A 13643-nucleotide genomic window follows, 5' to 3' on the forward strand; every position below is an offset into this window, starting at 1 on the left:
AGATATTAAGGACCATGGAAGCAGTTCTGGCAAGAAAGGTGAATACAGTTTAATTTGCATGGATTATTTTTGTCTGGTTTTACTTCTATTTTTTTTTAACAACCCATCTACCTTTACTGATTACAAACAAGCATATTTTTAATCTCTTGTTTCTCAAGGTGAAATTCTGTTTCTACAGGTTCCTGAAATCTTCAGCTATAAAATATATCACCTAGTATTATATGTATATATATGCAGTGGAAGGGAAAAGGTGACAGTGACAAACCAGCTGGTTATGACAGCAGCTCAGCATGGAGAAAGGTCTTGCTAATTCTTGAAAACCTCTGTTTTCAATGAGCACAGTTCTCTCCTGTGTGTTCCCAGCTGGGAACAGGATCTGACTGTTCAAGCACACTCAGCCAGGGAGGCACAGCACGGGAGGGAAATGCTGCTGTGGGAAGGACTCTTTGGAAAGGAGTGTATTTTAGGGATTCTGGGCTGCCCAGTCACACTGCACACAGATCAGTTGGCCTTTGCTGTTCCACTTCAGTCCAGGAGGACTCATTTCTGCAGGGTCCTGAGCCAGCTCATCTCCTCCTGCCACAAGAGGGTTGGAGGGCACTTCCTAGATGGTGATCTCAACAAAACTGACTCAGAGGGACATTTGATAAGTGATGACCTGAAATTCAAACCTGCTCCAGTTCTTCCCTCCTCCCCCTCCTTTTTTTTTTTTTTAAGGAAAACTACAAGGTTTAAAGAAAAACTATCAAAATAAAACTAAAAATAGGGCCAGCATGAGAGACTGATTCATCACAGTGCCTTTTAAATAACCCAAGCCCTGCTGTATGAATCTTTTTGCTAATTAAGGCAATTTGAATTCTCTGAAAAGAGCCCTTTTTTGTGGGTTTTTTTTGGTTGTTTTTTTTTTTTTTTTTTTTAACTAAACCAATATTTACACTCTCTTGCACACACAAAAAAAAGCCTTTCTTCACCATTCCAGGCTGGAAAGCAGAAGAACAGATTCTTTCACAGCATATTTCTTCCTAGCAATACAACATCAGGAAGAACTTCCTGCTTTGCCTTCCCATTCTCTGCTCCCCCCTACCCCTTGCATCCCCAGAATGATGGAGTAGCTCACTTTGAACATGTCAAAGCAATGCCAGCCAAACCTTTCTCCACTTTTGTCTGAACACTGCTGATGCAGTGCATGCTCACAGACAGCAGCTTTTAAGACAAACCTAATGATGGATGACAAGTAAATGCCTTGAGGCGCACACAGGAAAAAAAAGACAATGAGGGAGAAAATGAAAAAGGAAAAGAAAGAATAAAATTCCACTAGTCTAATGAAAATACTTAAAAGAAAGGAAAGAAAAAGAATATTTTTAGGGCCCTGCTAAGGACTTTATCGTTTAGCCTTTTCTCTTTGCTGGAAAGGAGAAAGGAAAGAGGTTTCCCATTAAATCTGTGGACCATTTTCTTTTCCATCTGTGGCCTGGCATATTTCCCATCCCTCGTTATGAAAAGTTTGAGCCCAGTCTCAAGCCAGTGACATCAACTGGTGCAGCTGGCCCCTGTGTTTTGGTGTGAAGTGCAACTTCCTTTATTCCCACCTCCTACCTCCTGTGACTAACTAGCTGGTTTAAAGAATGGGTTAAGTTCAAAGAGGTTTTAACATTGTCTCTATTACCTCCCAGAAAATTTTAATAAAAAACATCTTAAATATTTCAGCAGCAGCTTTCCCCAAAGCTCTCTTTCCCACTGATTCAGCTGGGTATAACATGAAGCAATAAATCTATATGTGGGCGTTGCCACAACCACTAATTCACCTTTGTTATAAGATGACCCTAAATTCATTAAACATGAACCTTCCAAAGTAAAAAATACCTGTAAACAACAACAACAACAAAAAAAATAATAGTTTTGTGTTGCATTGGCATTTTATCACAAAGAAACTCAGACTGGTGCATAAATTAACCCTCTTTTGTATGCAGAGCTCATGTAGCATGATATAAGTCCCAGTGAAAGTTAAAAGAATAATTACCATTATTTCTCTAGCTGGATGACAAATTGGAACATTTTCTCTTTGAACTTTTAAAAGAACACTATGTTGTAGACCCAAAATGCTATTTGATCTAACTTCAGCTGTTATCAATTACTAATTTCTTCAATTACACAAATGTTGCATATTATATTCAGAAGATAAAAGAGAGATCCTCTATCCCTGATGTACAAAGAATGCTCAAGTGTACCCTGAGGAGACAGGTAACACTCATCACACCTCATGTTAAACTTGGGAGATGGACACAGCAGAAGAGAACTGTCCCAGCCAAAGCTAGTCTATGTCGCCCCATGATTGTCCAAAAACATCAACAATTTGATAAATAAAATACAGTTATTAATAGTTTTCTCATTTCCAACTTCCATTCTTGGCTGGATGAATGGACAAATGGATAGATAAAAAATTATCACTATGAGCACAGAAGTCCTCTCCAACTGAAAAAAAAAAAGGGGGGGGGGGGGGGGAGGGTCAGCTCAAGTGCCCAAAGAAGTAGCCAGATTTCCTTTTTAATGTTCAGGAAGTTTGGCAAATATTCTCTAAATGTTTTTAAAGAATGACTCATCTGCCTTTCAGTCTGAGGACAGATCTTCCCCTAGCCTACAGTCAAGGTGCAGTGCTCAGTCATGTTTATTTTTTCTAGTTGCTTCTCTGCTGGCCCACTTTTGACTGACACTGGCAATGGTGGAACAGAAACAGAACATGGAAGACGGATGAGGGTGGCCAAACACTTACCTATTTCTTGGAATTTACAGAGGGGCAGGCTCTGTTGACTCACAGTGAGGCTCCCAACAGCGCTTTAGCTCAAGAAGTTGGGGCTGATGCTTTGTGACTTCAAGGACTGAAGTTCAAGCCCTGTCACATCAGCATGTGACACATTAAAAGAGGAGGGTTTGTACTTCAGCAGGGCTTCACTGCTTTGGTTTTCTGTGGGTTCCCTGGGAATGGGCCCTTATTCATATTGGACAGCACTGCACACAAAAACCCCAAGCAAGTTGGCTGCCCAGCACAAGGAAGGCACTTTGAGCATTTGCCATATGGAGTAGCTACTCAGATTTTCATTCTCTAGTTTACACGTCAGGCTAACACCCCCCTGGAGAACACCTATTATTGAAACTCAATACCATGCAGACTGGTTATAGCTTGAAACTTATCATCCTAGCCTTAGGCATCAGAGAAAAAGTTATTTGAGTTTTCCTGACTTAAAAATATACATTATGAGTTTTTTAATATATTTTTTAATTAACTTCTCTTCTCCTTTCTGCTTTCACAGCTACACTAAATCATTTCAATTACAAGTTTTTTCAATATCAAGCCAAGAAGAGGTGATTATGAAGTATCAGAAATCATACCTTCCTCTCAGAGTTCCATGGCTGCTTTTGATTTGTGGACCTCAAACAGTCTGGCAGCGGTAAAGCCCCCCCTATCCTGCCTTGGAAATGCTAAATGCCTTGTGGCCCTCATGACCTTGCTGTTACAGTGTTGTTCAACTGCAAGAGATGTTTTCAGTCTAGGCTGTTGTGATCCCATGTGCCTCATTCTTCTCCTTCCAGCCCTTCTCTCCCAAGTGTGTGCACCTGTCCATCTCACGGGCCGGCTCCAGTGTTCACACAAATATGTCAGATTGTCCAGGCAATTAGCCTGGCTGGAAATTAATGTGTTTCTGTTGGGTCATTTTTAGATCATCTCTCTAAACTACACAAGTTGGACTGTCCCTACAAAAAGTCTGAAGTCCGTCAATGACCAGTTTTGTATCAAATTAAGTTACCCTAAAACTGCACAGTCACCTTTTATGGACTCTGGGAATCTGTGAACCATGGATTAAAAACACTGTCCTAAGGCTGTGTTGTCATGATGGATAACACAGATCTATCTATTCTTTCACGTTTACCAAACGATCTTTCAAAAATGATTGCTCAGACTGCCTGAAAAATCAATACATTGTCAGACTCAGACTGCTGGGGATAGAGGAAGGGCAGTAAAGCCAGTGCAACTTACACATTAGTAGTGAAGACACCATAGATCAGATCTTGCTCAGGAAGGTAGAAGGTGCTTTGCAATTCATTGTAATAGAAAGGGATTTCTCCAGCACGCGAGCAGTTCAGCCTGGCCTTCATGAAAGTTGTCCATGTATCCTCCAGCAGAAACCTCCCTCCGATGTCATTTTTGCACACCCTTGCCACCCGAGAGTACACTGTTTTCCCACAGTCATGTTCCACCGCGTTCTCACGGAAGAAGAAGTAGGTGAACAAGCCGATGTCATAGGCAGCAATAAAGTTAGGCTCTGAAAAACAAACATTTGAAGAGATTTATATAGGTTAGAAATCAATCCATGCTCACTGAGTTGCTCAATGCATTGCACTGCCAGCTCCATTTATGCAGCCTGTCAAAGCTGTGACCACAGGGAGTTTGGAGTCAGCAGAGGACATAAAAACAGTAGATGGGAATAATGATATATGAGGATATAGCTCTAGTACCTTTTTTCAGATCTTGGAAAGGCCCCATTGTTTCTCCACTTTATTGGCAAAGCTGCTACTGATTTCAGTGAAAGCAGAGTTCAATACTTTGCATATGCATGACTATTCTCTGTACCTATACTCATTTTACAAGATAAAGCCTTCCCACTGGGCTGCTTCACCTATTCACTTTTGAAGTGGACCTTATGATGTGTTAAATATGCTGTGTGCATCCGCCCGATTCCCCAGACAGCTGCACTGAAACATTCAAGCTACTCTCCCAGCACTGTCACATCTGGCTTTTATCATCAAACCTTTCCAGTTTCTAGGCACAAAAGATTATCTTATGTCCATAAAACAAAACCATGCTAGAGACTGACAGTAGTGAAATGTGCTCCCCCTAATGCTTTTTCTCCTAAAATTTTCAGTATTATTTTCACAAGAATTGAAAAGAACTTTGAATTTAGTAGGTTTAGTAATAAATATTTCAATTGGGGATATAACAAAGCTTTAAAGTGTAAAGTCTTTTATCCTGAAAGTTTCTTTGGTAAAAGGAAAAGTTTGGCCAATGAATAATATTTGACCACACAAACAAACCTTCCCCAAACCTGTTGGTTTAATAGGGTGTTTTTACAATATTCATTTCTGAGTAGTGCTCAAAGGAAGAAGAATAAAGGAAAGGACAGGATTCCTTTAAAGCTGCAGCCCAGGACTGAAAGGAGAACAGAGAAAGGCAGCCCACTGCTGCTGCAAGGTAAGTTTGGGAGGCAGATGATGGTCCAGAGGGGAGGGCATTGCAAATCATCTCCTGTCAAACTTTCTCCTTCAAACTAACCATGAACCTTAAAGGGACCATTGTGATCCCCAATCTGACCTTCTGTCTAACACAAGCCAGAGGATTTCACCCTGTAATTCCACCATCAGATCCTGTAACTAACAGGAGAATTAGACCACATCTTTCGAAGGAGATCTGATATTAGTGGACAATGTCACCTGGCTTTACATCCATCACTTTCCTCAGTGACTTGTTCAAATCACTAAAGACTGACCCAGCTGCAACCTGTACTTCTTTTCCCATTTGACATTATCTGGTTTCAGCTTCCAATCACAGGTTCTTGTCATGGCTTGTCTGCTAGATTAGAGAACTTTATCCTTTCCAAAATCTTCTCTTGATGTAAGTACTTCCATATCATGAACAAAACACCTTTTATCTCTTTTCAGAAAGATAAATAAATTGAGCTCCTTAAGGCTCTTACTGTGAGGCAGGCTTTCCAAGTTTCAAATCACTGAATGGCTCTTCTCTGAATCACCTTCAGGTTTTCTGTTTCTTGTTGAAAAGTGGCCAGAACAGGAGAAAATTACTCCAATGTCACCAATGCTGCACAATGTTATAAATCCAAGAGTCACATTAGTTTTTCCAGTCACATACTAGAACTCCAGTTACTGTTTGTCTTCCTTAAACTCCCCAATTCCAATGTGGCTTCCTTCTGAATCTTGCATTCATGCACAGACAAGAGGAACGTGTTTCCAATGAGTGTATATGGGCTATGATGCTTGTTGGTCCTAATTCATAGTCTTTCCTGATGACATCCTTTTTCTTGCACTCCAGGTCTCCATACTGACTTTAGGATGTCTGCAGAAGCCTAGTTCAATCTTATTAAGCTCCAGAGAGTCCCACTGCTCTTATCTTGAATTGAAAGGTCCTGAAATCTAATAGAAATATTTCAAGTATCTGGTCAGTTTACCTGAGTAAAAGGAGATAAGGGGAATATTGGGGTCTCCATCACTACAGTCTGCTCAGACTAAAGTGCTTTGCCCCAGCTGGAAGGTGTGGACTCAAAGCAGGTACTGATGGTTGAAATTCTATAGCTTGTTTGATGCAGGGTATTATCACACTAGGGTAAGAGCTGCTTTTAATAACTATAAATCCACATCAGCATGGACTCACATGGAACATAACGTGCTGTGAAATTTCTCATTTTTGGAGTGATCTTGCACTGAAACCAGGCATCTTCAGCTGAGTCAGGGGAATTAAAGAGTGCCTATCACTCTGCAGAACTGGGTCAACAATATGATGCTTAAAGTTGATTTTGATCTTCAAATCTTTGAGTGGTTTTCTTGTTAAAATGATGTATTTGGTCATCTCACAAGATAGAGACCCATATATATGTTAAATAGTCTATAAGACCCACTTTCTATATTCTAAATCAACTTTTCTGAAATAATTCCAGGCTCTTTTAAAATGTCTTCTAAGCTGCACTGATTATTGCTCCGGAAGCCCTTCCCCATCATAACTCTGGATCTCAATATGAAAAGAGAGAGAAAGATTTACAAGCCTGTCAAGCTGACTTTAATACATCTCTTGCTCAGATGTGACCCACATGACTTTACCATTGAGCCATTTGGAGTTGTATTGTGCTGTCCTAAGTGGAGGAACATTTCCAAGGCTGCGGTAAATAGCAGGATCCCGTCCAGAAAAATCAATCACAGTTGCAGCATAGAGTTCTCCTCGTGATGTAATCACAGCTGTCGAGTTATGCCGAGGGTCATATGGGCACCGAGCCACTCCATTAATTCTGTCAATGATTTTGCTGAGATTTCCTACCTGTATTTAAAAGGAGAGAGAAGAAAATTTAAAGAGCATCTGACTTTCTTAATGGTATAAAGAATTTGGTTTGCCCATGAGTACCTATGAGTAAATCCCTGATTTTTAAAAATCAGGTAGCTAGGAGAATGTAATCCTAGTGATGACTGAAAATTGATCTTTACAACCAACATTTGCTAATGTAAGAAGTTGTGTCTGAATCTCACTGATCCTATTGCTTTGTACAAAGGGTTATTCCCCAGTCAACAGAGCCCAAACCCACTTGGTGTAATCAGGTGCTCCTCGTGCAAGTGCAGGTTTTTAATCTTCCATTGACACCTCCTGAATACATATTGGCCTTAAACAAACATACAAATAAACATTTCTCTGGACCTGCTCCTGCCTCCTGTGAACCCAAAGGGAGTTTTGCCCTTTATTTTAAAGAAACTTTAAAGTGTTTAGCTCAGAAGGTACTCACAGTTAAGCCTGTCTATATTGCCCATTTTCAGTGCCATACCCAAGGTTTACATGAGCAGCACTTTCTCCAGAACAAACTCACCCATAACAGGAATGTTTTGTTCCCCAACTGCAGATACAGTCATTGCCCCAAAGCAGCCCAAAGAAGAAAACCAACATAATTTCAGTCAGCTACATTTAGAATATATTTTGTGCAGCCATGATAACCTGCCCAATGACTGTCCTTCCCCAGAGCATGTATCCAACCCTCTCCATCACTGCAAAAGAGGCAGAACAGACCTGTCGACTGGAACACACTGGTGAAAAGGCGTTGGTACCACAAGTAAAGACCTTCTTGCCATAAACAATCAGCACTCGGACATAGTTCTGGCACTCTTCCTATAAGAACACAAGACAGAGACAAAGGATTTTTGAAAATATTATTACATTAAAAATACCTGTATTGCAGCAGGAATGCACCTTCCTTAGCTCTAACTTGGGCTGAGGTTTGTTGCCTCAAGCAGCGCACAGCTGTAGGGAGCCAGCAGTCTAGGAGAGCAAGCCCAATTTGCTGGTTATTTCTCTAACCATAGCCCTGCACAGTCCTGGGGTAGGATGTTAGCCATCAGGTCAATTTTGTCACAGCTACAAGTGCCTCTTTCTGTGCTCTGCTCAGATTGGAGGAGAAATTTTCCCTCTTTCCACGATGATACTTCTGACCTATTTTCCCAGTAATGCTGCAGCTTTGAAAACATTACCCAGACACCAACTCCACTGAAGGACAGCAGGTCTGTCTGCACTATAATTCAAACCAGTGCCAGCAGGAAAACAGCAGGAACTTCTCTTTAATAGACCAGGCTGGTCAAAGAATCTTGTGCTTGAACAGGCTGTTACTTCCTGCCTCCCAGAGGATTGTGTGCTCAGGATTTTCCGTGGTAGAAGGAGTTTCTCTTTCAGGCCAGGCCAGTGAGAAATAGCAAGTTCCCAGTCTCAGTTGCTTGACCACTTGCTGGTACCAATAGGCAACTCCCTCCACATGCCAGTCCCCAAGGGTGTGGGGGTCCTGCTGTGGGGGTGGCAGCACAAGGCTGCAGTTGCCTTTTTGTTCAGAAAATCACCTTCATGTTGTTAGAGAGAGCCATGGTCTTTCTTTCTACCTACAGCCAGAGACCTGTGGAGTGCAAATGAGGCTAACTGAGCATCTCCTGGAGTTAAGATGTGGGGGTGGAGGAGGCCACATAACGCAGGAACTTCCTAACAATACACACAGGAAAAGTGAGGTAAAAGCTAGCATGCAATTCCCAGAGGCAGTGCAAGAGGCTGCAGAGCCACTTGCCCCAAGGATCACCCAAAGAGCCCCAGTGAGCCATGTGCACCAGCCTGCCTGCCCCATGCCCCCAGAGGAGAGGATATGAGCAATGACTGGCACACACTGGGCTCCAGGGGAAGAAAGTCTATTATGTTATACCATAGACAGAAAAGGAAACTTGTTAAAAAATAGCAACCTCAGCTGGGTTACCCGGGCTGCTTTGCTTTCTTCTCACCAATAGATCATCATTTGCCACTAAGTTGAGCCTACAGCTGCAGACACCACTTCTCCCTCCTGTAAGCAGCAATCATTCAGCAAGCTCCCGTCTCACAGCACTCCATGCTGTTGATCATTTCCCTGAAGACTTCATTTGCAAGACTCAGCAGTGTAAAAACACTCCCTATCATCTGGAAAGGAAGGGGCTTGCTTAGCTGGATTACACACTATCTTATTTCATTTGCTGTACAGAAAGGATCCAACAGGAAAGCTACCAGTGTTAGCCACAGATGGCAACTGCATGGACATGATCCTTGCTTTTGAATGGCACAGACTCCACTCCAGAGCCAGCCCAGGAGCACTTGCTCAGTCTGGAAAGAGGCTACTGAGTGCCACAGAGCACATGCTGCCAGTCTTGAGGGGCAGCAGGAATTAGATACCCAATGCCCGTCACCCAAAAATGAGAGCTTAGATTCATAGCTCAGTCAACTCTTTTTATTTCAGAAGCAGATCAGTCATGGTGACTGTGCATCAGTCTATCAAACAGGACCTTGAGAAGCTTTGTCCCACCAGCTGCGTGTTGAGAATAGTCGTCTCATTGCTTCTTTTAACAAGACAAAGGGCTTGCCATCTTCTCTGCCCTCTCTTGTCATTGCTGCATGGTGCTGGGAGCCCTGTCAGTTCCTTCCTGCCCTAGAGATGTCTGCATTTCATGACTGGGTTAAGTAATTCCTCTTTCTGTAGAGTACAGTTATTCAATCCCACATAATTTCAGGACCACTATATATTTGACTGCAAAGTACTAAAAAATCTTGAACAAACGCTGTTAAAAAAAAGTATTAGGTCATCTCCCAACAGAGTGTTGTTTTCAGAATATGATTGATTTGCCATCTAACCTAGAATGCAGTTCTGTACTCAAATTTCACACAAGAGAGTACCCACCTGCCCCCCCTCCACTGCCACCATTCTCTGCTTTGTGCAAGGTCTGAGCAGAGCTTCTGACCTAAAACAGCTAAGACCAGTTATGTTGCTGGACCCTTTCTTGCCTAGATACTACAATGTATTCCTAACTAAAGCCCTGCCCAGCAAAAATATAAAATCCTAAAAATATAAAATATAAATTTGCAGAATTCCCTTTACTTGCACAGAGCTGAATTACAGATTAACAAACTTCAATTTCTAGAAAAACTTTCCAGCTGAGAAGATAGCACACAAAAAGAATTTCTGTGAAACATCATGTGCTGCAGACTTCTGGCAGTGATTAATCTGTTGCACACTTTTACTCCATTTTTACTGCTTAAAAACAATGCTGCTAGATGTGGGCCATCTGTAGTTGTTTCTCTGAGTTAACCAAGCAGGCATTTTCCCTAGACCTGCCTTACTGATGATGGTAGCAGCACTCTGTGCTCCTGGAGGAAGAGCAGTGATAATATGCTCATTTCATGCACTGGTCTCAAAGCAATTTAGACACTTAAGGTAATGTTCTGAAACAGATGCACATTGTCTGCCCTGCTCTCTCAGCTGGGGGAATGGAAACAATGCAGGTGCTAACCTCGCTGTGGTGACACACTGGGTTAGGTGACACACACAAAGGTCCAACTACCAGACCACATCTCCCCAGCCTGCCTGGCCCAAAGCAGAACACAGTGCTCACCTCGTGTTTCTTATTGCTGTGCCCATGGCCAGTCACATCAGTCTATGAGGCCTCCAACAAAAGCAAAGAAACAAAACCACTTAAATGTTCCAGCTTGCAGGATTTTTCTCAATACAGTGTCTATGAGATTTAATTCCATCCTCCTGCTTCCCCATTCTCAAAATAAATAGCAAGGAACAGCCTCCTCTCTGTGTTCTTTAAACCAGCCTCGATTTGCTCTGAAAAGTCATTCAATAAAGTGCTCTCTGCAACAAGTCATAGCTGAGGCAACTGGTTAGTAAAATGATCTCACAAACCCCTACAGAAAATAGGAGCTATTTAATGCAGTTTCTTCTATGTGGTTGGAAAACTCTAGGCACACAGGAAGCAAAAATCAGATGGGCTGTAATATAAGCAGAAAATTTGGCAAGTTTGAACCCACCTCTGTCCAGACAAGACAATATTTGGATCCTGCTCTCACATTATGGAGCAGACAGTTAAATCTGTGTACGATCAGTCTGCAAATCTCATCACCAGAAGATATTACAGGGATCAAGAGATTAAGGTTTTAAATAAAGGGGGAAGACTGCATATTTATATGGTTAATAAGAATAACTTAGTTATATTAGTTAGGATTATTATTAAATATATGGCAGAGCTGATAAAAACCTGTGGCTCACTGCCAAAGAATTAAGCATATTTCTGATTTTCTTATGAATTGCATATTACATACTTTGAAGTTCTTGCTTCTTCCCCAAAATTACCTGGTACTCCTCCCTTCATTGAGATAGGGCCATAAATTCAGAAGGTATCACTTTTCTCCAGCCTAATGACCCTTGTTTTCCTAGAAAGGAAGAGGTCATGATTGCTAATGCTCAACACTACAGGCCACAGGATCTCAGAACAAACTGCCCTGAAGCCCCTTCCTGCTACCTCCTCAGTTTAGGTCTACTCTCATTTATTTAATCTTTTTCTAGTATTTAGAATTACTGTTCATGCACTGTCTGTGAATGCTGTATGTCCATGACTGTGGACAGGACCAGGTCTCTTTCTAGCTCACAGAGACATCAGGTTGCTTTGAGAGCACAATTCACACCTGAGAAGAAAGAGTGGTGCCCTGTTACTGCCTTCACTCACGTGGACAGTTCAGCAAATGGAGGGGCTGACCTCCTGCAGCTTCCATTTGAGGTAAAACTCAACAAGTTTCAGGTTGCTGCAAATAAATCAGCTGTAGATGCTTCTTAGTTGTTTATTCTGTCATCTCTTAACACTAGAGTTCTAAAATGTTATAAACCCTGATCTCATTGTACAGATGCATTTTTCTTTGTAAGCATAGCTATTTATAGGCATTACTTTAATGGCTTTCAAGTTTAAATTAACTACCCAAGCCCTGTTGTCAGAGATCTCCTTTTTAATTATTGGTTAACACTATTTCATCACATACTGATATATTTTACAGTTATACACTGTATGAGAAAAATAGCTGTTGCAGACAGTCTGCCATGCTCAGTAGAGACACACAGACTCCTGGAGCACAACCTGGAGTTCAGAGAATCAGCCAGATTGATTAGAACTCCAAGTTACCCCTTCAGTGACATTTTAGAGTGCAGCAAACATTTAATTTATCTGCTGCAGTTTATCCCAATTTATTAAAAAATAATCAAGACCCAACTTGGTTCTTGAGCCCTGCTATTGGTACACTCTCAGATATCTGTATTTACTTCTTTGGACAAGCAAGTCTGTTACCCAGTTTAAGCCAAAGCCCCAGCCAAACTACCCTTCTCCTCTGAATGGAACAGACAGCAAAGAGAATTTCTAATGATTTTTCTAGCCAAATGTTCTTTAATAGATTTCCTAATCAAATTTATTTGGGGGCTGATTCTGCACTGACAGCAGAAGTAATAGAAATGTAGGTTCAGGTCTCTAGGAACAGTTACAAAGGGGATAAAAATAGTTGATGGCCTCCCAGCTATTTCTGTTTCCCCTGGGATTTCTATGGTGCCTCTCCTACCTGGATGCCTATTATTCTTAAATGGTGTGGAGTTTCCCAGTTCCACCAGATAAGCAGATAAGCATCCTCTATGTGACACATAGCCACTGGAAGCCCTGAAATAGCTCAATCCTCCTTTAGCTCAGCAATTTCTATGCACCAATCCCATTCCACTGGGCTGAAGCCTTGGCTAGGATTTCCCTGCAACCTTGTGCATCCACAGCACAAGAAAAAGGAAGAAGCTGGATGTCCCACAGGCAATGCAGTGGGACAACCCAGCTGGATGCCTATCAGATATTAATCTCACTTCTTTCTTGCTCCAGAAATGTTATTAGTGCATCATGGCTACACAAAGCTCTTAGGGCAGAATGTAAGAGCTGCCATTTTTCACTGTTGTTTTCACAAATGGTTTCTTTACACAGTTTAAGATGATGGTGTGCTGCTTTTGGAACATTAACAAATAATTTGGTGCTTAGACAAAAGAAAGACCAAAGTTCTAATGTTGAAAAAGCCACAATTTTCCATGTTAGGCAAAATTCCTTAGATGTGGTGGATGGTGACTGTTTATGCAGAGACAAACCAATTACAAACTAGGAACTGAGCAACTCCTAATGAAATTAAATACATCTCTTCCCCTTCTGCTCTATCCATCACTCATTTTAACTACAACCTCTGGATGATTTCATTTGGAAGACACAAAGAAAGGCAACATAACACTGACTTTGTTCTCTGCACTGTCTCAGTAATGTGGATGTTTTCCAGGGGACAGTTTAAAGTGATTGATCATGCTACACTTTATAAATGCTGCAAAAAAAGAGAATGATTACTTGTGGAAGCCAGCATGGCTCTCCAGAGACATGGCAAGCCAAGCATGTACACTTCTTAGAGGAAACCACAAGTTTTAGTTGATAAAAATAACATCAATGAAAGAGACTTTTCTGAGGTGTTTGCTTTAGTACTGCAT

The 13643-nt window shown here is 41.5% G+C and overlaps 1 protein-coding gene across 1 annotated transcript in view; it reads right to left on the reverse strand.

Annotated features, from left to right (window-relative positions):
* SEMA5B (semaphorin 5B) overlaps positions 1 to 13643 on the reverse strand; it is a 127164-nt gene that overhangs the window by 57669 nt on the left and 55852 nt on the right. Inside the window, exons 5-7 of the mRNA XM_041406501.1 lie at positions 7832 to 7930; positions 6883 to 7096; positions 4034 to 4319 (exon numbers count right to left, since the gene is read on the reverse strand). Coding sequence (XP_041262435.1) covers positions 4034 to 4319; positions 6883 to 7096; positions 7832 to 7930 — 599 coding nt within the window. The remainder of the gene's footprint in view (positions 1 to 4033; positions 4320 to 6882; positions 7097 to 7831; positions 7931 to 13643) is intronic.

Source organism: Onychostruthus taczanowskii, unplaced genomic scaffold (assembly GCF_017590055.1).
Source record: "Onychostruthus taczanowskii isolate IOZ18803 unplaced genomic scaffold, ASM1759005v1 scaffold10, whole genome shotgun sequence".
NCBI classification, from domain to species: Eukaryota; Metazoa; Chordata; class Aves; order Passeriformes; family Passeridae; genus Onychostruthus; species Onychostruthus taczanowskii.